At 59.7% G+C, this 21,469-nt stretch overlaps 1 protein-coding gene across 2 annotated transcripts in view; it reads right to left on the reverse strand.

The window, feature by feature from the left end:
- Window positions 1–11,269: 11,269 nt before the first annotated feature.
- Window positions 11,270–21,469, reverse strand: part of LRRC27 (leucine rich repeat containing 27) — a 28,138-nt gene continuing 17,938 nt past the window's right edge. For both annotated transcript variants that reach the window (XM_076009687.1, XM_076009686.1), the window contains exons 8-11: window positions 20,726–20,822; window positions 17,912–18,030; window positions 16,417–16,546; window positions 11,270–12,173 (exon numbers count right to left, since the gene is read on the reverse strand). In XM_076009687.1, coding sequence (XP_075865802.1) covers window positions 12,027–12,173; window positions 16,417–16,546; window positions 17,912–18,030; window positions 20,726–20,822 — 493 coding nt within the window. In that variant the 3' untranslated portion in view covers window positions 11,270–12,026. The remainder of the gene's footprint in view (window positions 12,174–16,416; window positions 16,547–17,911; window positions 18,031–20,725; window positions 20,823–21,469) is intronic.

The following is a 21,469-nucleotide window of genomic DNA, read 5'->3' on the forward strand; positions in this document are numbered from 1 at the left end:
AGCCCGTCCCTGCAGGCCCTGCGGCCAGACTCACTTCTTCTCAACACGGATGTGGACACAGTGAGAAACACCTGCAGCTAACCACGGCCAGGTGCCATTCATTCTCCAAGGTACCTCACTAAACTCAGGAGAAGCGTGTGGTGTGTGGGTTTTTTAAAACCTGACAGTCTTGTCACACTAGAAGGTGCAGCTTCTATTTGCTAGAAACATCACAATGTCTCCAGTCTTGGTATCCACATCTGGGGATGGAGGGAAACCCCTCAGAGTACAGGGGTGTCTTCACGCCCCCAGCCTGGAGGACGCCTTCACTGCAGGCACCAGCCAGTGTCTGGACGGTCCAAGTGGCAGGCATGGTGGCAGCAGTAGGTAGGAAAGGTCCTGTGCTCTTCCCTTCAGGTAGAGCCCCCCGGGGACAGCACGGTGGCCCAGAGGACCTCCTGCAGACCCTGTTTGCCGTCTACAGTCAGCTCCCCCACAACCAGGGCGGATGCCCCAAACCCTCTTCCGGGGGGGCGTGGCTATGCACCCGCCCCACCCACAAAACCCAGGGCTGCAGGGAGGCCTTGCGGGGCTTTCTGCTGAGCTGGCTGGCTGTGGAGGCGGATGTGTCCTCTGTCACTGCAGGGAGATCGCCCCACACCCACCCATCTCCTCCGCATGGAGCTGAATTCTCACCTGCTTAGAGCTCAGGGTCAGGTGGGCTGGGGGAGGGCTCTCAGGGCTGCAGGCTCCCAGCCTGGAAGGAAGAGAGCCTGACGTTTTCGGCTGGGGAGCAGCTCTTCCAGTGAGCTGCACACAGCCTCGGCAGCAGCTCTTCTCAGCCAGAGATGTGCTTTCTGCGCACCTGGGGAAGGCATGATCGCAACACCCGCCACGTCTAGCCCAGCGGGGGACAGCACAGAGCCTAGCCTCTGCCGGCCACGGGGGAGGGCGAGGAGCCCCACAGAGCAGACCAGCCCAGCTGCCCTCTGCCTGCACCTGCCGACATGGCCAGGGCCTCCCCAAGACCCGGCACGAGGCCTCTGTCCTCAGCCCCACCCACACCTCGGAGCCCCCCCATCTGGCCACGGGTCCACCTGGGGCCAGCTCGGGACAACCTGGACACCACCTCCACCCACACGTCCCAGGCCACGCCCAGGCTCCGCACTGTGTGTCCCTTGGAGACTCCGGGGTTCGGGGTTTGGGGGGTTCCACAAGCCCTGGGGGCTTCTCACTGACAGTGTGGGCTCGGCCCTCCCAGCCTGACGCCACACCGGGTGCAGGGCTCTGCGGGATCCCAGGACAGGAGGTGTGAGCCACGCTCCCCTGTCGAGATGGTTGACATTTCTGCTGACATTTCTGTAGCCTGAGACATCACCTGGGTAGCCTCCCCGTTGCCATGGCAGTCCCTGCGCCCTCACAACGCCCTGCCTCCAGGCGCCACCTGCAGGGCAACACGGGCCATGCGAGGCCTGCGCAGTCCTGGGCCCCCAGGGCTGGCTGTGAGCACCAGCAGGTCCCTCTGCAGGGTCCACCTCCACCTTCCAGTCTTCCCAGGGCAGGCTCCCCCTGCCGCCCACAGCCACCCCAGGCCAGCCGCCCTTCCGTAGCAGTCAGTGCCCCTGGGGTGCCCAGGCTTTGCCTGGTCCCCCTCCCCAAGGCAGCTCAGCAGAAAACAGATGTCGTAGAGCAGCAGAAGCCCTGATCGTGAAGTCAGGGGGAGATGGTGCTTGCTCAGCAGCAGGAGTGGGGAGGGAGCAAGGGGAGCCAGGTGGGGGGCAGTCAGGTACCAGGGAGAGAGGCCCTCCAAACACCCCAATCCACCAGGGAGAGAGGGTCCCCCAGAGACCCCAATCCACCAGGGAAGGAGGGCCCCCCCAGACACCCCAATCCACCAGGGAGAGAGGGCACCCCAGACACCCCAATCCACCAGGGAGAGAGAGCCCCCCCAGACACCCCAATCCATCAGGAGGAGAGAGCCCCCAGATACCCCAATCCACCAGGGAGGGAGGTCCCCCCAGACACCCCAATCCACCAGAGAGAGAGAGCCCCCAAGACACCCCAATCCACCAGGGAGAGAGGGCCCCCCCAGACACCCCAATCCACCAGAGAAAGATAGCCCCCCCCAGACACCTAAATCCATCAGGGAGAGGGGCCCACCAGATGCCCCAATCCATCAGGGAGAGAGGGCCCCCCAGACACCCCAATCCACCAGGGAGAGAGAGCCCCCCAGACACCCCAATCCACCAGGGAGAGAGAACCCCCCAGACACCCCAATCCACCAGGGAGAGAGAGCCCCCCCAGACACCCCAATCCACCAGGGAGAGAGAGCCCCCCAGACACCCCAATCCACCAGGGAGAGAGAGCCCCCCAGACACCCCAATCCACCAGGGAGAGAGAACCCCCCAGACACCCCAATCCACCAAGGAGAGAGGGCCCCTCAGATACCCCAATCCACCAGGGATGGAGGGCCCCCCAGACACCCCAATCCACCAGGGAGAGAGAGCCCCCCAAGATACCCCAATCCACCAGGGAGAGAGAGCCCCCCCAGACACCCCAATCCACCAGGGAGAGAGAACCCTCCAGACATCCCAATCCACCAGGGAGGGAGGGCCCCCCAGACACCCCAATCCACCAGGGAGAGAAAGCCCCCCCAGACACCCCAATCCACCAGGGAGGGAGGGCCCCCCAGACACCCCAATCCACCAGGGAGAGAAAGCCCCCCCAGACACCCCAATCCACCAGGGAGAGAGAGCCCCCCCAGACACCCCAATCCACCAGGGAGGGAGGGCCCCCCAGATATCCCAATCCCCCAGGGCTGACAGAGGGCCCCCCAAGACACCCCAATCCCCCAGGGCTGACAGAGGGCTCCCCCAGACACCCCAATCCCCCAGGGCTGACAGAGGGCCTCCACCCTACCAGACACCCAGGATCCTCAAGAGGACACAGGAGTCAGGGGATGGCTGCCAGGCCCCTCGGGAGCAGGGCTAACTTAGGACGCGCTGGGTCATGGGCCAGCGCTTCCAGAACTGTCCCCCACAGCCTGGGAGCACCTTCCAAGCAGGGGGCCAGGTAGTCGTCTCTGTGCAAGCTCCTCTCACCCTGATTCCCAGGAATTCCCACCTGGGCCACCTCCGGTCAGAGCCACCTGGGGGCCGAGGAGCCGACGACCAGAGGGAGGGTGTTTGGGTGGACGTGGGAAGACAGGATGAAGGCAGCCTTGGGGACAAGACAGGCAGGTGGACCAGCACTCCCACCTGCCAGCCCTCCCGGAGGACCAGAGACTGGCTCTGCCCTGCCTCCACCGACATTCCAGCTGTCCCTCCTCAGGGGGCCACCCCACTTCAACACCCGGGAGGGGACGCCCCCCCACGGCCCCTCGGCAGCCCCGTCTTCATGAAGCCCCTTTTATCCCACCTCAACACCAGGCACAGGCTAACCCAGGCACACTTCCCACTTGGAGAGATTTGTCCTAAGAAGATGTCAGATACAGTCACTCTGGCAGCTTCGCGGGAAAGGTGTGCAAAGAGTTGGCAGTCGATGAGACAGAAGAGCCCAGGAGACCCAGGCAGAACCCCGTCAGACAAGAACCAGACCGGGAGGCACCTGATGGGACAAACACGAAATCCACAGGGGTGTCCATGTGCCAAGCAACGTAACATTTGGACACTGGTGAAAGACTTCCCCAGGCGCCAGCTCCCCCAGTCCAAGGGAGAGCTCGTGCACGGAGAAATGGTAGCACAGAGTCCAAACCGCACAACTAAGCAGCTCCGAGCCCCTGCCAGGTCTACACCGCGAAGGTGAGACACACAGGCCAGCCCGTAAAACCCCAACACGTTTTTATAAAGGCAACTCCAATCAGAAGCAACAGGAGGCCAGCACATGGTGGCTCAGGCGTGTAGGATTGGGGTATCTGGGGGGGCCCTCTCTCCCTGGTGGATTGGGGTGTCTGTAGTCCTAGCACTCTGGGAGGCCGAGGCAGGAGGATCGTTCAAGGTCGGTAGTTTAAAACCAGCCTGAGCAAGAGCGAGACCCCCGTCTCTACTAAAAAATAGAAAGAAATGAATTGGCCAACTAAAAATACATACAAAAAACTAGCCGGGCATGGTGGCGCATGCCTGTAGCCCCAGCTACTTGGGAGGCTGAGGCAGGAGGATTGCTTGAGCCCAGGAGTTTGAGGTTGCTGTGAGCTAGGCTGATGCCACGGCACTGTAGCCTGGGCCACAGAGTGAGACTCTGTCTCAAAAAACAAAAAAGCAACAGGAAAATGATAATGAAAGTTCAGGAAAAATACCTGCCCTTCAGAAACAAGGAGGTGCCCACGCCCCGGGGCTGGGCCAGGCTGGGGCGGGGGCGCCCGAGGGTCCCGTGTCCACGGCGCTGGCCCAAAAGGGCAGGTGACGTCCCTCCCACGCCGGCACGGGACCGGACCCCACGGGCCAGCGGAGTCGCCTCCCACCGGAAGGGCCCGTTCCTGGGAGAAGAACCCCCGGCCGGTGCCGAGAGCGCGGCGAGGACGGCGCACCCAGGTGAGGCTTCCGGAACCGAGAACGGAGGTCCTCACCTGAACCTCAGTAAGTGACCCGACATGGGGAGAGTGAAGCTGGATCCAAGGCGATGGGTGGAAGATAAAGTGGGGAAAGTGTCAAAACACTGAGCAATGAAAAGAAAAGGATGGTGGCTCAAGGGCAGGACTGACATAGTGGCCCGTGGGACTTAGAGGAGCGGCAGGAGGGCGGCGCCACCAGGGACGCAGGGCCACAGCGCGCCCGGCTGGAGGGCGACCTCACACCGCCCACACGCGGAGCCACCAGCCAGACTGGCCTCACCCAGGCCCGGAGCAGGGCCTGCGGCTCTGGGCGTGGCCCCCGCGGCTCTGGGCGTGGCTCCCCCTCCCATGGGTCTGGGCGTGGCTCCCGCGGACCTGGGGGTGGCTTCCCCCATCTGGGCGTGGTCCCTGTGGGTCTGGGCGTGGCTCCCCGTCTGGGCATGGTTCTTGTGGGTCTGGGCGTGGTCCCTGTGGGTCTGGGCGTGGTTCTTGTGGGCCTGGGCGTGGTCCCTGTGGGTCTGGGCGTGGTCCCTGTGGGTCTGGGCGTGGCTCCCCGTCTGGGCATGGTTCTTGTGGGCCTGGGCGTGGTCCCTGTGGGTCTGGGCATGGCTTCCCGTCTGGGCATGGTTCCTGTGGGTCTGGGCGTGGTCCCTGTGGGTCTAGGCGTGGTTCCTGTGGGTCTGGGCATGGTTCTTGTGGGCCTGGGCGTGGTTCCTGTGGGCCTGGGCGTGGTTCCTGTGGGTCTGGGCATGGCTCCCCGTCTGGGCATGGTTCCTGTGGGTCTGGGCGTGGTCCCTGTGGGTCTAGGCGTGGTTCCTGTGGGTCTGGGCATGGTTCTTGTGGGCCTGGGCGTGGTTCCTGTGGGCCTGGGCGTGGTTCCTGTGGGTCTGGGCATGGCTCCCCGTCTGGGCATGGTTCCTGTGGGTCTGGGCGTGGTCCCTGTGGGTCTGGGCGTGGTTCCTGTGGGTCTGGGAGTGGTTCCCATGGATCTGGGTTGTGGCTCCACCCCCCCCCCCCCCCCGTGGGTCTGGGCATGGCTTCCCCCGTCTGGGCGTGGTTCTCGTGGGTCTGGGCGTGGCCCCACCCCGTGGGTCTGGGAGTGGCTCCCCGTCTGGGCGTGCCCCCCCTCCCCGTGGGTCTTGGCGTGGCTTCCCCCCGTCTGGGCGTGGTTCCCGTGGGTCTGGGCGTGGCTCCCCGTCTGGGCGTGGCCCCCGCCCTTCGGGTCTGGGGCTGGAGTGGGTGCCACAGCTCCCTACTCCAGAGGGACAAGGACAGCGCCTTGGCGCCGGTCCTGCCACCCATGGGGGCAGGGCTGTGTAGAGAAGGGTCGGGAGAGGGCGCCCCCAGGTCCCCCTGCGGATGCCGCCCCTGCGAGCTGTTGAAACAGGAACGGAGGCAGTGGAAGGGGGCTGGGCAGCGGTCTGAGCGGCGGGGCGGGCCCGCGGGTGGCAGATGACACCCTGGGACCAGTCATCTGGAGGGAATTCAAACGAGATGGTGAAGGCAAGGGAGGGTCTCGGAGTCTCCGCACAGCGGGGCACAGGCAACCGTGGGCCGTGGTGGCTGCCCCGACTGGGACCCAGCTTCTGCGGACCGTGGAGGAACTGGGCTGTCCCCACGCGTGGCCGGAGCCTTCTGGAAGTGGGGGCCACCTGCTGGGCCTGGCGCCAGCTCAGGAAGCTGAGGGGCTGTCGTGGAGAGAGGGCGAGCTCCCTGTCTGTCCACCACCCGGGGAGACAGTGCTCCGCCAGAGCGAGGGGCTCCCAGCAAGCCCGAGAGCCAAGGCCCCTGAAAGCAGAGGTGAAGCTGAGTCCAGCTGCCGCTGCAGCCCACGGCAGGAAGAGACGGAGAATTCCCACGGAGAACTGGCATCCACAGAAAATTACCAAATGGGATGCCAGAACTGAAAGATACCTGAAATTAAACATTCACTGAAAATGATTATTTTTAAAAATCATTATGATTAATACGTAGAAGAATCTCGTGGAAATGGCGGAGGGTGGCGTGGACAGACGTGGAACTTCAGCAGACACGGGAGCTATGAAAGAGTTAAAGGGAAGCGCCAGAAATGAAAGTCCTGCGTCAGAGGAGACGAAAGTCCTGCGTCAGAGGACATGAAAGTCCTGCGTCAGAGGAGACGAAAGTCCTGCGTCAGAGGAGATGAAAGTCCTGCGTCAGAGGAGACGAAAGTCCTGCGTCAGAGGAGACGAAAGCCCTGCGTCAGAGGAGACGAAAGCCCTGCGTCAGAGGAGACGAAAGTCCTGCGTCAGAGGAGACGAAAGTCCTGCGCCAGAGGACATGAAAGTCCTGCGTCAGAGGACATGAAAGTCCTGCGTCAGAGGAGACGAAAGTCCTGCGTCAGAGGAGACGAAAGTCCTGCGCCAGAGGACACGAAAGTCCTGCGTCAGAGGAGACGAAAGTCCTGCGTCAGAGGAGACGAAAGTCCTGCGTCAGAGGACATGAAAGTCCTGCGTCAGAGGACATGAAAGTCCTGCGTCAGAGGACATGAAAGTCCTGCGTCAGAGGACATGAAAGTCCTGCGTCAGAGGACATGAAAGTCCTGCGTCAGAGGAGACGAAAGTCCTGCGCCAGAGGAGACGAAAGTCCTGCGTCAGAGGAGACGAAAGTCCTGCGTCAGAGGACACGAAAGTCCTGCGTCAGAGGACACGAAAGTCCTGCGTCAGAGGACACGAAAGTCCTGCGTCAGAGGAGATGAAAGTCCTGCGTCAGAGGACACGAAAGTCCTGCGTCAGAGGAGATGAAAGTCCTGCGTCAGAGGAGATGAAAGTCCTGCGTCAGAGGACACGAAAGTCCTGCGTCAGAGGAGACGAAAGTCCTGCGTCAGAGGAGACGAAAGTCCTGCGTCAGAGGACATGAAAGTCCTGCGTCAGAGGAGACAAAAGTCCTGCGTCAGAGGACATGAAAGTCCTGCGTCAGAGGAGACGAAAGTCCTGCGCCAGAGGAGACGAAAGTCCTGCGTCAGAGGAGACGAAAGTCCTGCGTCAGAGGAGACGAAAGTCCTGCGTCAGAGGACATGAAAGTCCTGCGTCAGAGGACATGAAAGTCCTGCGTCAGAGGACATGAAAGTCCTGCGTCAGAGGAGACGAAAGTCCTGCGCCAGAGGAGATGAAAGTCCTGCGTCAGAGGAGACGAAAGTCCTGCGCCAGAGGAGACGAAAGTCCTGCGTCAGAGGAGACGAAAGTCCTGCGTCAGAGGACATGAAAGTCCTGCGTCAGAGGACATGAAAGTCCTGCGTCAGAGGACATGAAAGTCCTGCGTCAGAGGAGACGAAAGTCCTGCGTCAGAGGACATGAAAGTCCTGCGTCAGAGGAGACGAAAGTCCTGCGCCAGAGGAGACGAAAGTCCTGCGCCAGAGGAGATGAAAGTCCTGCGTCAGAGGAGACGAAAGTCCTGCGTCAGAGGACATGAAAGTCCTGCGTCAGAGGAGACGAAAGTCCTGCGCCAGAGGAGACGAAAGTCCTGCGCCAGAGGAGATGAAAGTCCTGCGTCAGAGGAGACGAAAGTCCTGCGTCAGAGGACATGAAAGTCCTGCGTCAGAGGACATGAAAGTCCTGCGTCAGAGGACATGAAAGTCCTGCGCCAGAGGAGACGAAAGTCCTGCGCCAGAGGAGACGAAAGTCCTGCGTCAGAGGAGATGAAAGTCCTGCGTCAGAGGACACGAAAGTCCTGCGCCAGAGGAGACGAAAGTCCTGCGTCAGAGGAGATGAAAGTCCTGCGCCAGAGGCGATGAAAGTCCTGTGTCAGAGGACATGAAAATCCTGTGTCAGAGGAGATGAAAGTCCTGCCTCAGAGGCGAGGAACCCCTGATGGCTCGGCAGTGAGGTGGAGCGTCTCAGCGCCAGCCAGCTGCTTGGGGGCTGCGCAGCACCTCCGTCCGCCAGTCCCACACCTGAGTCATGTTTTTCCCTATAACAAATCCTGACATTGTTGTTAGAAACCTCACTGTCTTTTTGTGAGACAAGCAGAAGACTGGTAAGTCCAAAGCCACAATCTTAGGAAACGTCCGACAGACAGACAGAGAAAGGACAAGACACGGATAAGAGACACGGAGGGCATAGACAAGCGGTGCCTTTGCATGTGCGTGTGCGTGCATGTGTGCATGTGTGCATGCAACTGGAGTCCCAGAGAGGGAGAAGAGAGAAAATGGGGGAAACATGATATTCAAAACATAATGGATAAGAATTGTCCAAAACTGATGAAAGATATTAACTCCCAGACCTGAGAAGTTTTGTATATTCCAAGACAAAATAAATAAAATCACATCTAGGTATAATGCAGACTGATGAAAACCAAAAATAAATAAAAAGTATTTAAGAAAACCAGAGGAAAAAAGACATGTTTCCTTCAAAGAAGCAACAGTAATGACAAAAGTTGAAATTTTGTTTTGTTTTGTTTTTTTTGAGTCAGAGTCTCACTCTGTTCCCCGGGCTAGAGTGCCGTGGTGTCAGCCTAGCTCACAGCAACCTCAAACTCCTGGGCTCAAGCGATCCTCCTGCCTCAGCCTCCTGAGTAGCTGGGACTACAGGCGTGTGCCACCATGCCTGGCTAATTTTTTCTATATATTTTTAGTTGACCAATTAATTCCTATTTTTAGTAGAGATGGGGTCTCACTCTTGCTCAGGCTGGTTTCGAACTCCTGACCTTGAGCAATCCTCACGCCTCGGCCTCCCTGAGTGCTAGGATTACAGGCGTGAGCCACTGTCCCTGCCGAAAGTTGAATTTCTATCAAAACCCTCTGGCCAGGAGACAGCGGCGTGACCTGGTGGAGCTCTGTCTTCAGCAGAACTAGGAGAACTGGGTTTATTTCCAGACACACAGAAGCTACGTGAGCTCACTGCCCGCCACACGACAGGCGCAGGACGGCAAGACACCAAGAACGAGCTCTTCAGGGAAAGGGGGGTCATTCCCGATGGGAGCAGGGACTCCAAGAGAACAGCACTGACGCACAACTGTCCCACGCCACGTGATGCAGCACATACGGTGCCCGCAGCTCACGCACATGTGTGTGGAAGGAAACGTGTGACAGCAGCCGCAGAAAGGGCGGCGGGCAGGGTCGTGTTTGCGGTCTCTTCATCGTGGGACAGAGAACGCACTGTCTTCAGTCAAGGGCGCACACTGTAACCTTTTAGGTGACACCCAAAAGAACAATACAGAAAGATATTCCTAAAACTCTAATAGGAGAGATAAAACAGAATTAAAAATTTTTGATTCTCCAGAAGCAGGGAAAGAAGAATGAAGGAATAAAAATCAGATACACAAAACAGATGGCAAGATGGTAGACTCAGAATCAACCATGTGCACGATTACTTTAAATGTAAGTGCACTAAACATTCTAACTAAAAGACAAAGATCGACAGGATAAAGGCCCAACTGTACGATGTTTACATACGGTGTTTAAATACAGTATAACAACCCAGAAAGGCTGAAAGAGGATAGAAGACACACCAATATCATGTAAACACTAACCCAGTTGGCAGTGGTATGCCTATGTTAACATCAGACAAAACAGAGTTTCGGAAGTAAAAATGAGAGGTAAAGAAAAACATTTCATAGCGATGAAAGGGTCAGTTCAACAGGAAGATAAGACAACCCTAAATCTGTAGGCATCTGTGAGGGATGGAAAATTACCTGTGGGGTGTCAGGTACACTGCTCGGGTGATGGGCATATTAAAAGCCCAGACTTGGCCACTATACAATATATACGTGTAATGGAATTCAATTTGTTCTCCCTAAATCTATTAAAATTAAAAAAAGAAACTAAAACAAACAAACAAAAAAGCAAATTTGTAGGCATCTAATAAAATAGCTCCAAAGTATATATAGCAAAATCTGACATAACTAGAAGGAAAAATACACAAGTTCACAATCACAGCTGGGAATGTTAACATGCCTTTCCCAATAACCGACAGACTAAGCTTAAACAAGTTAGTAAGGATGCAAGAGACCTGAGCAATGTGATCAATCAGCATGACCTCCATACATAAAATGCTATATCCAACAACTACAAAATACGCTCTTCCTAAGTGCACATCGCATTTTTACCAAAATACGTTGCGTGACGTAGCCATAGAGCGGAACTTCACAAACTTCCAAGTGCTGGAATCGGAGACGTTCCCTGATCTACAAGCGGACGGCAATGTGGAATCAGGTGCCAGCCCCAGCCGGGCCTCCCGTGGGTGCAGCTCCGGCCAACAGCTGACTCCTGCCTCACGAGATGCCACAAAAGCCAAAACTGGTTTTTTTGGAAAGATGAATAAAACTGATGAATCCCTAGCAAGACTGATAAAGAACCCAAAGCAGGCCGGGCGCTGCAGCTCGTGCCTGTAATCCTAGTGCCCTGGGAGGCCAAGGTGGAGGATCGCTCAAGGTCAGGAGTTTGAGACCCCGTCTCTACTAAAAACAGAAAGAAATTAATTGGCCAACTAAAAATATATAGAAAAAATTAGCCGAGTATGGTGGCACATGCCTGTAGTCCCAGCTACTCGGGAGGCTGAGGCAGGAGGATCACTTGAGCCCAAGAGTCTGAGGTTGCTGTGAGCTGGGCTGACACCACGGCACTGTAGCCCAGGAAACAGAGTGAGACTCTGTCTTAAAAAAAAAAAAGGACACAAAGCACATATATCTAGAATAAAAAAGGAGATATTATTATAATATTAGAGACAACGAAAAAATAAGAGAACATTATGAATAACTCAAAGCTAATACATTTGACAACTTGCATGAGATGGAAAAATTCATTCACTGAAAAACATATTTACCAAATTGACATAAAAAGAAAGTCTGAACGGTCTCACATCTGTTAAACAAACAAAATCAAACATGTCTGCAAGACTGCTGAGCGCAGGAAACCCTGAACAGCCCAGCCAGAGGTAGCGTCCGAGACGGCCTTTCCTACAGCGAGAAGGCCGGCCGCAGTTTCCACGCAGGGCTGGATCCCGTGGTCCTGCGTGCAGGCTGCATGGTCGGCAGCCAGGCGGGGTGGAGGCTGTGGGACAGCATGGTGCCGGGCGGGAACAGGCTGGCCACACACCCGGCCCACACAGCTCTGCCCACACGGCTCTGCCCGGCCCAAGGCGGCCTTGCGGCTGGCGGGCAGCAGCGAGCTGCGCTGACACACGTGAGCAAAGCTGCCACTGCACGTGCAGCCGCACGCCGGGGCGGGGAGAAGGGGGCAGACGCTGGCGTCTAGACACTGGTGGACAGATCTGTGAGCTGCCAGGCACCAAAACGAGGTGGCTTGTTTACAGTATCCTCTTTTAATGTGGCTTAAAACCGTCTACAGCCTCAGAAAAAGAACACAGATTTGTTAAAAAACAAAAACCAAACAGGCTGTGAAATAAACTGTAAGGACCACACTGAACTCTAACACGCCCGCCGCCCGGAGATGATGCCACGGCGGGCGGTGTGTCCTGTCTGAAGACGACGCCATCCGTGCGGTCACTGTCTGTCACTGGCATTGACACACATCTTCCGACTCTTAGTATTTCATGTTAGAAAACATGTTCTGAGGCTGAGACGCTCGCGGGTGCGAGGACAGGTCTCCGGAGAGAGCTGCCAGCCGGGGCTCCCTGCGCAAGCTCCAGCTCAGTTTCAGGTTCGCGACCTCGTCCTGCAGCTTCTTGGCCTTTTGGGAACAGAAGAGGGTTAAAGGTTAGAAAGGCTGGCGGGACTTCAGATGTCACCGTCCTTCTGGTCCAGACAGATGGCAGAGCCGGCTGCCTGTCCCTGAGGCCCCTCTGCATGGGGACACCAGCCCCCCAGTCGAGAGGACACCAGCCCCGCCCTGGCGTCCCCAATAGGCCCCACCACTCGTCCCGAGCACACAGCTCGGGATCGTCCTGCCGACAAAGTGCCTGTTGGCAAAGGTCACCCGAGACGCACAGAGCCACCGCCACCGCCCTGGCCTGGGAAACGGAGGAGCTGAGCCTGGAGCCCCCGCACAATCGCTCCCATCCCAGGTCCCCAGCCCATCCGGGGAAGGCAGAGGAGCCGAGCCTGGAGCCCGCGCACACTCAGTCCCATCCCGGGTCCCCAGCCCGTCTGGGGAAGGCGGAGGAGCCGAGCCTGGAGCCCCCGCACACTCTGTCCCATCCCGGGTCCCCAGCCCGTCTGGGGAAGGCAGAGGAGCCCAGCCTGGAGCCCTCGCACACTCTATCCCATCCCAGGTCCCCAGCCCGTCTGGGGAAGGCGGAGGAGCCCAGCCTGGAGCCCGAGCACACTCAGTCCCATCCCGGGTCCCCAGCCCGTCTGGGGAAGGCGGAGGAGCCCAGCCTGGAGCCCGAGCACACTCAGTCCCATCCCGGGTCCCCAGCCCCTTTGGGGAAGGCAGAGGAGCCGAGCCTGGAGCCCGAGCACACTCTGTCCCATCCCGGGTCCCCAGCCAGTCTGGGGAAGGCAGAGGAGCCCAGCCTGGAGCCCGAGCACACTCAGTCCCATCCCGGGTCCCCAGCCCGTCTGGGGAAGGCGGAGGAGCCCAGCCTGGAGCCCGCGCACACTCAGTCCCATCCCGGGTCCCCAGCCCCTTTGGGGAAGGCGGAGGAGCTGAGCCTGGAGCCCGCGCACACTCTGTCCCATCCCGGGTCCCCAGCCCCTTTGGGGAAGGCGGAGGAGCCGAGCCTGGAGCCCGAGCACACTCAGTCCCATCCCGGGTCCCCAGCCCCTTTGGGGAAGGCGGAGGAGCCGAGCCTGGAGCCCGAGCACACTCAGTCCCATCCCGGGTCCCCAGCCCGTCTGGGGAAGGCAGAGGAGCCCAGCCTGGAGCCCGAGCACACTCAGTCCCATCCCCGGTCCCCAGCCCGTCTGGGGAAGGCGGAGGAGCCCAGCCTGGAGCCCGAGCACACTCAGTCCCATCCCGGGTCCCCAGCCCCTTTGGGGAAGGCAGAGGAGCCGAGCCTGGAGCCCGAGCACACTCTGTCCCATCCCGGGTCCCCAGCCCCTTTGGGGAAGGCAGAGGAGCCGAGCCTGGAGCCCGAGCACACTCTGTCCCATCCCGGGTCCCCAGCCAGTCTGGGGAAGGCAGAGGAGCCGAGCCTGGAGCCCGAGCACACTCAGTCCCATCCCGGGTCCCCAGCCCGTCTGGGGAAGGCGGAGGAGCCCAGCCTGGAGCCCGCGCACACTCAGTCCCATCCCGGGTCCCCAGCCCCTTTGGGGAAGGCGGAGGAGCTGAGCCTGGAGCCCGCGCACACTCTGTCCCATCCCGGGTCCCCAGCCCCTTTGGGGAAGGCGGAGGAGCCGAGCCTGGAGCCCGAGCACACTCAGTCCCATCCCGGGTCCCCAGCCCCTTTGGGGAAGGCGGAGGAGCCCAGCCTGGAGCCCGCGCACACTCTGTCCCATCCCGGGTCCCCAGCCCCTTTGGGGAAGGCAGAGGAGCCCAGCCTGGAGCCCGCGCACACTCTGTCCCATCCCGGGTCCCCAGCCCGTCTGGGGAAGGCGGAGGAGCCCAGCCTGGAGCCCGCGCACACTCAGTCCCATCCCGGGTCCCCAGCCCGTCTGGGGAAGGCGGAGGAGCCAAGGGGAGGCACCAGCACTCAGGGCCAGGACGCCGGCAGAGAGACCCACTGCCCCCGCCCCAGTGGGCACCTGCCTGTGCCCCGACCTCCCGCCCCAGGGAGGGGCCCCGGTCCAGCCGCTCCCCCCCTCCCCGCCCAGGTGCGCTGCTGCAGGCGAGGGTCAAGGTGGGTCAAGGTGCCACTCAGGGCTCCGTCACCATGAGGGAAACACCAGCTCTGCTGATCCCGTGTGCACTGGTTGTTGCATTTTGCTTCCTGTGGAAATCCGTGTTCTCTGTGGGATTAGTGACTGCCTCCTTTTACAATTCTGCTTTGTTTTCTGCGTGCCTGTCACCAAGTCCTCTCAGGCAGGTGACACTCGCTGACTTCCTCCCCTCCTGGTCCCGCCTCCCGGGAGACCCTGGGGGCCTGTCCCAAGCAGACAGCCCAGGGCTCCATCTGGGGCACTCGCCTTCAGGTCGGCCCCCCGCCCAGGTGGGAAGAATCCTGCAGTAGCTTCCAGAGAAAGCCACCGGGGAAGTCGCAGTTCTGAGTCCTTTCCAGTCTGAGGCGGCTTTACGGGCCCCGTCCTTGTGATCTGGGCGCAGAAGCCCGGCACGCTGCAGGAGGCGTTGCGGCCACCACGACCCCCCAGGCCCTTGCCGGCTCCCAGCCCGTGGGGGCCGCTAGTCCTCGGCCCGGATGCCCTGTTAGATGTCAAACCCCCGGATCCGTCCTCTAGCTCATCCTTGTATCTCGTCTCCTCTCTTTTCCTGTCCCTGCTTTTCTTTTCGTTTTACTTCCTGGGGGATTTATTCATCTATTGATTTTTAAATTTTAATACATTTCTGCCATATTTCTAACATGCATCCAAGAGCTCTCGCTGCCCGAGTGTTCACTTTTTGTCACAACTTAGAGCAGTGCTGGCCTCACGGGTGTTAGGAAGCATCCCCTCTGCTTCTGTCTTCTGGAAGAGACTGCAGATAACCGCACACTTTCCTCCTCAAACGTTTGCTGGAATTCACCAGCTAACCCGCCTGGGCCTGGTGCTTTCTGTCTGGGAAGGCTATTGATTACTGATTCAACTGAACACATATAGGCACATTTAGAGTGTCTATTTCTTCTCTAAGTTTTAGCAGATGGTGTCTCTCAAGGAATTTGTCTACTTCATCAACGTCATCCAATCTGTGGGCCCAGAGTTGAGCTTAACACCAAACAGACTTTTGCAACCATAATCTGAAACAACAGGCTGAGACACAGATGTCTTGAAGCCCCCAAAGGCAGGGTTTTGGGTGTCCCAGGATAAGTCCATACTCATAAACACCAGATTTATAAAGAATAAAAAGCTTACTCAGAGGCAGATAAAAATTCTCTTGGCCAGGGAGAAAGAGTCTGAGAAGAGGGGTCAGATCCAGACTGGGTGGGGGTGGCGTCCCCCCATCTCTGCCTGGGCTCTGGGGGAGGCAGATGGCAGAGAGGGGGCCTGCGGACGGGCGGTGGGGACGGGAAAGCGGGCACTGCCTCCTCCCCGGTGACGGTGCTGCTTGCTCTGGGGGCGGCCCGGACACAGCCAGCGCCAGCCCGACCCAGGGGCAGGGGCGGACGGCTGCTGTGTCAGGGCAGGGCACGCTGACCTGGAGCGCCCGGAGCCGGCGGCGTGGGCGGCCCGGAGAACAGGCCACGCTCTCCCGGCTGTGAGAAGGGAGGGGACACAGGCATCCACAGGGAGGGCAACTGCGTCCTCACACCAGCTGGACGGCAGGCCACGCGTGGCTCGGGGCAGGAAGGGGGCTTCCCTCGCCACTGCGCTGCTCTCGTAAGCCAGAACATTCCGGGCACACAGCAAGTGCTCGTCAGTAGCTGCTGAGTGCACGAACGCCATGAGCAGCTGGGTGAGAAGACAGTTAAAATTCATAACATCTAGCAGAGATTCCTGTGAGCAGTCCTGTTCGGGAGGCTCCTGGGCTGGGGCGTCTGGGCCCTGCACACACCAGCCTCCCTGGGGCAGATGCCGGGGGCGTCAGCCGCGGTCCAGGCGGCTGCAGGCAAGCCCCGCTCCCTGAGCGTCCCGGCGGCCTGGCTCCACTGGACACAAAGTCTCAAGCAAGGACCGAAGGCGCGCGGAGGGGGCGGGCTCCAGGCCAGGCTGCTGCTGGCAGAGGCCTCGGGCAGCAAGGCGGGGTGCGGCAGGGGCGGGGCACGTTGCGGGCTCGCTCTCACCGCTGAGACGGCTTCCTGCCATCTGACCAACCGCAGTTCTGGGGACATCCCCCGCACCAAACACACGCCCACGACTTTAGAGAACCCGCACTCTCAAAAGGCACGGCAACTTCCATTTTTAATAAAAGAAATTTTTAAGCAGAGCAAAAAAATACTTACAATCTCCAAATCCTGGGCAGCCTTCCTCATTTCCTCCCGAGGGTCCACCCCCGGCCACCTTTTCCTTTGCTCGTGCACCCGGTGCACGTGCTGTCTTATCTTCTCTTCCAAGTCCCCCGCCCCGAGAGCACTGAGAAAGAAAAGGGCCAGAGGGACGGGTTCGACAGGGAGTCTGGTCCTGGGAGCTCCCACTTTCACCCAAGAGAAGGAATTCTCCTTTTGCCCCAGACCCAGTCTCGGTCCTGAGGCTCCCACGTGGCTATGCCATGGTTACCTGGGGGCCCCGAGACACCCATCCTCCGCAGACACTAACTCCCGGGGCCTGGGCTGCCTTCTGAACACGGGGCTGGGGGCTCCACTGCCGGCGTGGCCTCAGCGCACAGCAGCCCTGGGTGCAGGCCGGGGGCACGGCTCGGAAAGCAGGAAGGGCCCGGCAGGTGGTACTGGGGCCTTGGGGCCTCCCCGCATGTCCCTGGGCCACCCCCAGGTTTCCAGCACACCCAGGAGGGGCGTGGGAGGTGCCCAGGGGAGGAAGGCATGCGCAGCCGAGGCCCAGTCTGGGGCTGGTCTTTCTAGTCTGTACAGAAGCCCCAGAGGAGCTTGGCACTCACACCCAGGGAGCAGGCACTGAATCAGCTACCAAAGTTATAAACACAGGCAACCAAAGAAATGCTTGCCGATGAGGAGAAAAGGGTTAACTGTCCAGGACCCCAGAGCAGCTGCTGCTCCCCTCACAGCCACACCCCACTCCTCTCGATGCCCCCCCAGGGACCTGGCTTCCGTCCTTGTGTCCCCACCACTGCTCTCTGTGCCAGGCACCACGGAACGTGCCCTGCTCCGAAGACTTGTGCCTGTTGGTCCCCTCGGCCTGCTTGCACTGCCTGCCCCACTCCCGTCCCGAGGGCGCGGCTCTGGGTCCTGCCCTCCCTGCACCTGGCAGTCCCAGGCCGGCACCAGGCCTCCCAAGCACCCCTCCCCGCTCTCCCATTCTCCAGGCCCCAGCACGGCCCAGACGATCCCACATCGGCCAGCCGTCCGCCCCCACCCGGCCAGAGACTCAGAGCACAAGGCTCCTCGCCACGCAGCTCCCCAGTGCTGCCTGTCTCACGCACCCACGGCCACCCCTCTGGCTGGGCCTCCGCCTGTCAGCACCCCAGCTGGGGAGGGCCCGCACGTGGCCCCAAGGATCAGCTCTAAGAAAGCCGGGGCTGGAAGGAGTGAGGTTAGAACTCAGGGCAGGAGAAGGCCTGGGGAGGCAGGGCGGGGTGGGCCTCAGTTGTCCGCTGCAGGGGCCCTGGTGCTGTGTCCGGGGCCTACAGGACCTGATGGCTGACTGAGGAGCTCCCGGAGGGCAGGGGCCGCGTCTTTCGGGCTCCCCCCGTCCCTGTAGCCCACAACCTGACATCGCAGGAGTGCTTCAGGGACAAGCACGTGCCGCAGGGGGGGCGGGGGAGGACGGCGCCCGGGAAGGATGGAGCCACCGTCAGTTACCAACCTCATTTCTTTACTTGCTTGTGATACTTTCTCTTTGCTCTGTTTCATCTTCCCGAGTGCAGTCACTGGTATGTTCCCGTCATCTGTCAGATCTGTGGCGAAGGGAATCTGTGACGCCGCCTAGGAAAATGCAAGATATTTTCAGGAATCCCAGAAAATACTGTTTTGTTTTGTTTTTTTTTCCTTTGGAGACAGAGTCTCACTTTGTTGCCCAGGCTAGAGTGAGTGCCGTGGCGTCAGCCTAGCTCACAGCAACCTCAAACTCCTGGGCTCAAGCAATCCTTCTGCCTCAGCCTCCTGAGTAGCTGGTACTACAGGCATGCACCACCATGCCCAGCTAATTTTTTGTATATATGTATTAGTTGGCCAATTAATTCCTTTCTCTTTATAGTAGAGACGAGGTCTCGCTCTTGCTCAGGTTGGTTTTGAACTCCTGAACTCAAACAATCCACCTGCCTTGGCCTCCCAGAGAGCTAGGATTACAGGCCTGAGCCACAGCGCCCAGCTGAAAATACTGCTTTTAACACCAAGCTGAACTGCCAGGTGCACCAGACTCGCTCTTCGCCCATGTTGACCCATCAGCGCCATCCAGAGGACAGTCCCTGCACCTGTGGTCACCAGCCGGTGGCCTTAGTCAGCCAAGGGAACAGACCAACGCACACACCAGCCAGAGAGCCACGCTGACCCCTCCTTGACCTCAGGGGCATTTGGCTATGTGCATGAGTGCACAGGTCTGTGTGTTTCAGGGTCTGTCAGAAATCAAAGGATGTAAAACAGCACATGACAGGCGTGAGGCACGGCAGCCAGGCGGGTGCACCTGGGGCCAGGTGGCAGAGCCCAGAACTCGCCGCCCGCCAGGCCCCACAGCACCTGCTGCACACGGGGCTCCACCTGAGCAGCCGCGGGGCCACATGCGGGGCCACGGTGCCCTCTCGTGTCCTGCCCAGCTGCCGCCCCTCAGCCCACAGCCAGACACAACCTCCCCATTTCCCCTCCGTGGACGTGCGAATTCCGAGGTTCGTGTGTCGACGCTGACCTACACCACCAACACCGAAACACACGGGTCTTTGCACACAAACGCCACGAGCGGGTCGCTTTCATGGAAGACGGACCCCTTGTTGTTCACAGAAGTGCACGTGCTCAGCACGGAAAGACCCTCCCAGCAGCCACGGCAGCAGCCAGGCACAGCCGGCACAGCCCCTGCGCCGGTGCCTGACACCCACCCTGCGCCCGCCGGGCAGGCAGAGCATCCTTCCGCGTGCTTACCGCCACTGGAATCTTCTCTTCCATGAACTGCCTGCCACACCTTTCGCTCATTTTTTTCTACTGGATTCTTTGAAAAGCATTCTTTTTTTTTTTTTTTTCAGACAGAGTTTCACTGTGTTGCCTGGCTAGAGTGCCGTGGCATCAGCTTAGCTCACAGCAACCTCAAACTTCTGGGCTCAAGCGATCCTCCTGCCTCAGCCTCCCGAGTAGCTGGGACTACAGGCACGCGCCACCATGCCCGGCTAATTTTTTCTACATATTTTTAGTTGGCCAATTAAATTTCTTTCTTTTTTTCTTTTTTTTCTTTTTTTTTTTTTAGTAGAGACGGGGTCTTGCTCTTGCTCAGGCTGGTTTCAAACTCCTGACCCTAAGTGATCCTCCCATCTCGGCCTCCCAGAGTGCTAGGATTACAAGCGTGAGCCACCGCGCCTGGCCTGAAAAGCATTCTTAATATTGTCTAATTGTGCAAGTATTTTTATTCTTGGAAGTGGTAAAATATATATTTTTAATTTTTCTGTGTGTAAGGCAATAGAAAATTAGAAAAAAAGATGACAGCAAAAACAAAGGCTTAGCAGGGTACGACGTGCAATATTAAGTGAATAAAGAAAATAAACTCTATGACATGAAGTGACCCACGGCCCACACCACGCACACGCACGCTGGCAACGATCAGACGGCAGCCCGCACGACGCACACAGTGGACAGGGCAGATCTCAAGCACATTTTTCCTGAAAGCTGCTGTGGTTTGACATCATCTTAATGCCACAGGCACAATAAAAGCTCACAGAGGGGACACCGTGTTCCAGGGTCTAGAAGGCCTTTACGGGAACAAACTGTTCTGTTTCCCGAGAAAGGTTCCTTCAGTCAGACGTGCGTCTGACGAGGGTGAACAGGCCCTACTAGAGAGGGAGGCACTCGGGCCACCCTTGAGCCACAGCCCCAGAGAGCAGGTGCGGGCCGGGCCGGGGGCGGCAGAGCCACCGCAGCGTCCGTGGTGCAGAGAGGCCGGCCAGTTGCACTCTGGGGGGAGGAGCAGCCAGCGCCAAGGCGCCTGCCGGCCACCCCGCGTCCCCCACCCTGTGCCTAGAGGGACTAAGACCCCCAGATGGTTTGGGGGGATGGGAAGAGGGTGATGCCCTCTGGGTACTCTGTGCCAGCTTGAGAGCCGAAGCCTGGGGTCAGGGACAAAGCCACCGAGGCCACCCTTCTTAGCCCCCTAGGGCTGACCTCTCATCCCAACCTCTGCTGCTTCCGTCCTCATTTTTCAATCGTTTCCCCTCCACCCCGCCTCCTCCCCCTTTGAGAACCTAATTCCTCAGACAGTGGCCACGGTCAGGGAGCCCAGAGGCGAGCACTCAAATGCCAGACCAAGGCGCCACCCCCACGAGCCACGGCCCTCGAGCAGGTGAGCCCCTCCCCGGCCGGCCTGGCTGTCCCCCGTGCGGACAGGGCCGTGCAGCGCCCACCGTCCCACAGGATGGAGCAGACGCCATGGCAGGTACAGCCCCGCACGTCCCCACCCACAGCCCGGCCCCGCCCAGCGCCCTACCAGACTCCTTCTCCGAGACAGGCGTTTGCTGAGCTCCTCCGCCTGCTTCCTCATCACCTGGGCCTGCTGGCGCCACTCCCGCAGCACTCTGGCGTCCCTGGGGAACAAGTCAGGGCGGCAGCGTCAGCAGCTCACGCGGCCCAAGGAGGTGGACGAGCGTTTCCACGCACACGGCCGAAGCTGCCTGCACACGGCCTCCGAGCGGCCCGTGGTCTCCCAGGGGAAACGCGGGCAGGGCGCAGCCTCCAGTGGGGTCTGAGACGCAGCGTCTTCCCTCCCCACGTATTCTGGGCAGAGCCAGGAGCGCAAGAATCACGGAGCCTCTCCGTGCAGGTGCTGCCCGCCACGGTGCCCGGACTCGGGACCCTCCCAGGGAAGGTGTCGGCTGGGGCTGCTGCCGCCAGTGCCGGCGTCCGGGGAAGGGTCAGAAAGACTGTCCCCGACCGAGCCACGGTGGCCTCTCTACAGACGCTTGGGTTTCACTTTGAAAGCACCCTGGGTCCCCCCCCATCCCCAGTCCCTGGGCAGAGTGGCGCACCCTCCCCGCAGGCCGTGAGAGCCCTGCAGCAGCACCGGGGGCTGGGTTGTGGTGGGGACCCGAGGAGGACCCCACCCCTTCCTCCCCAGCCTAGCCGCAGGGGGCCTCCGCCCTCCAATCCAACCCCCTCCTCAATCTTCCCCACACGCCTGCGGTGTGACCCCCTTGCCTGCCCCCAACTTCTTGTCCCTTCTTCCTAGCAGACG

Source organism: Microcebus murinus, chromosome 14 (assembly GCF_040939455.1).
Source record: "Microcebus murinus isolate Inina chromosome 14, M.murinus_Inina_mat1.0, whole genome shotgun sequence".
NCBI lineage: Eukaryota > Metazoa > Chordata > Mammalia > Primates > Cheirogaleidae > Microcebus > Microcebus murinus.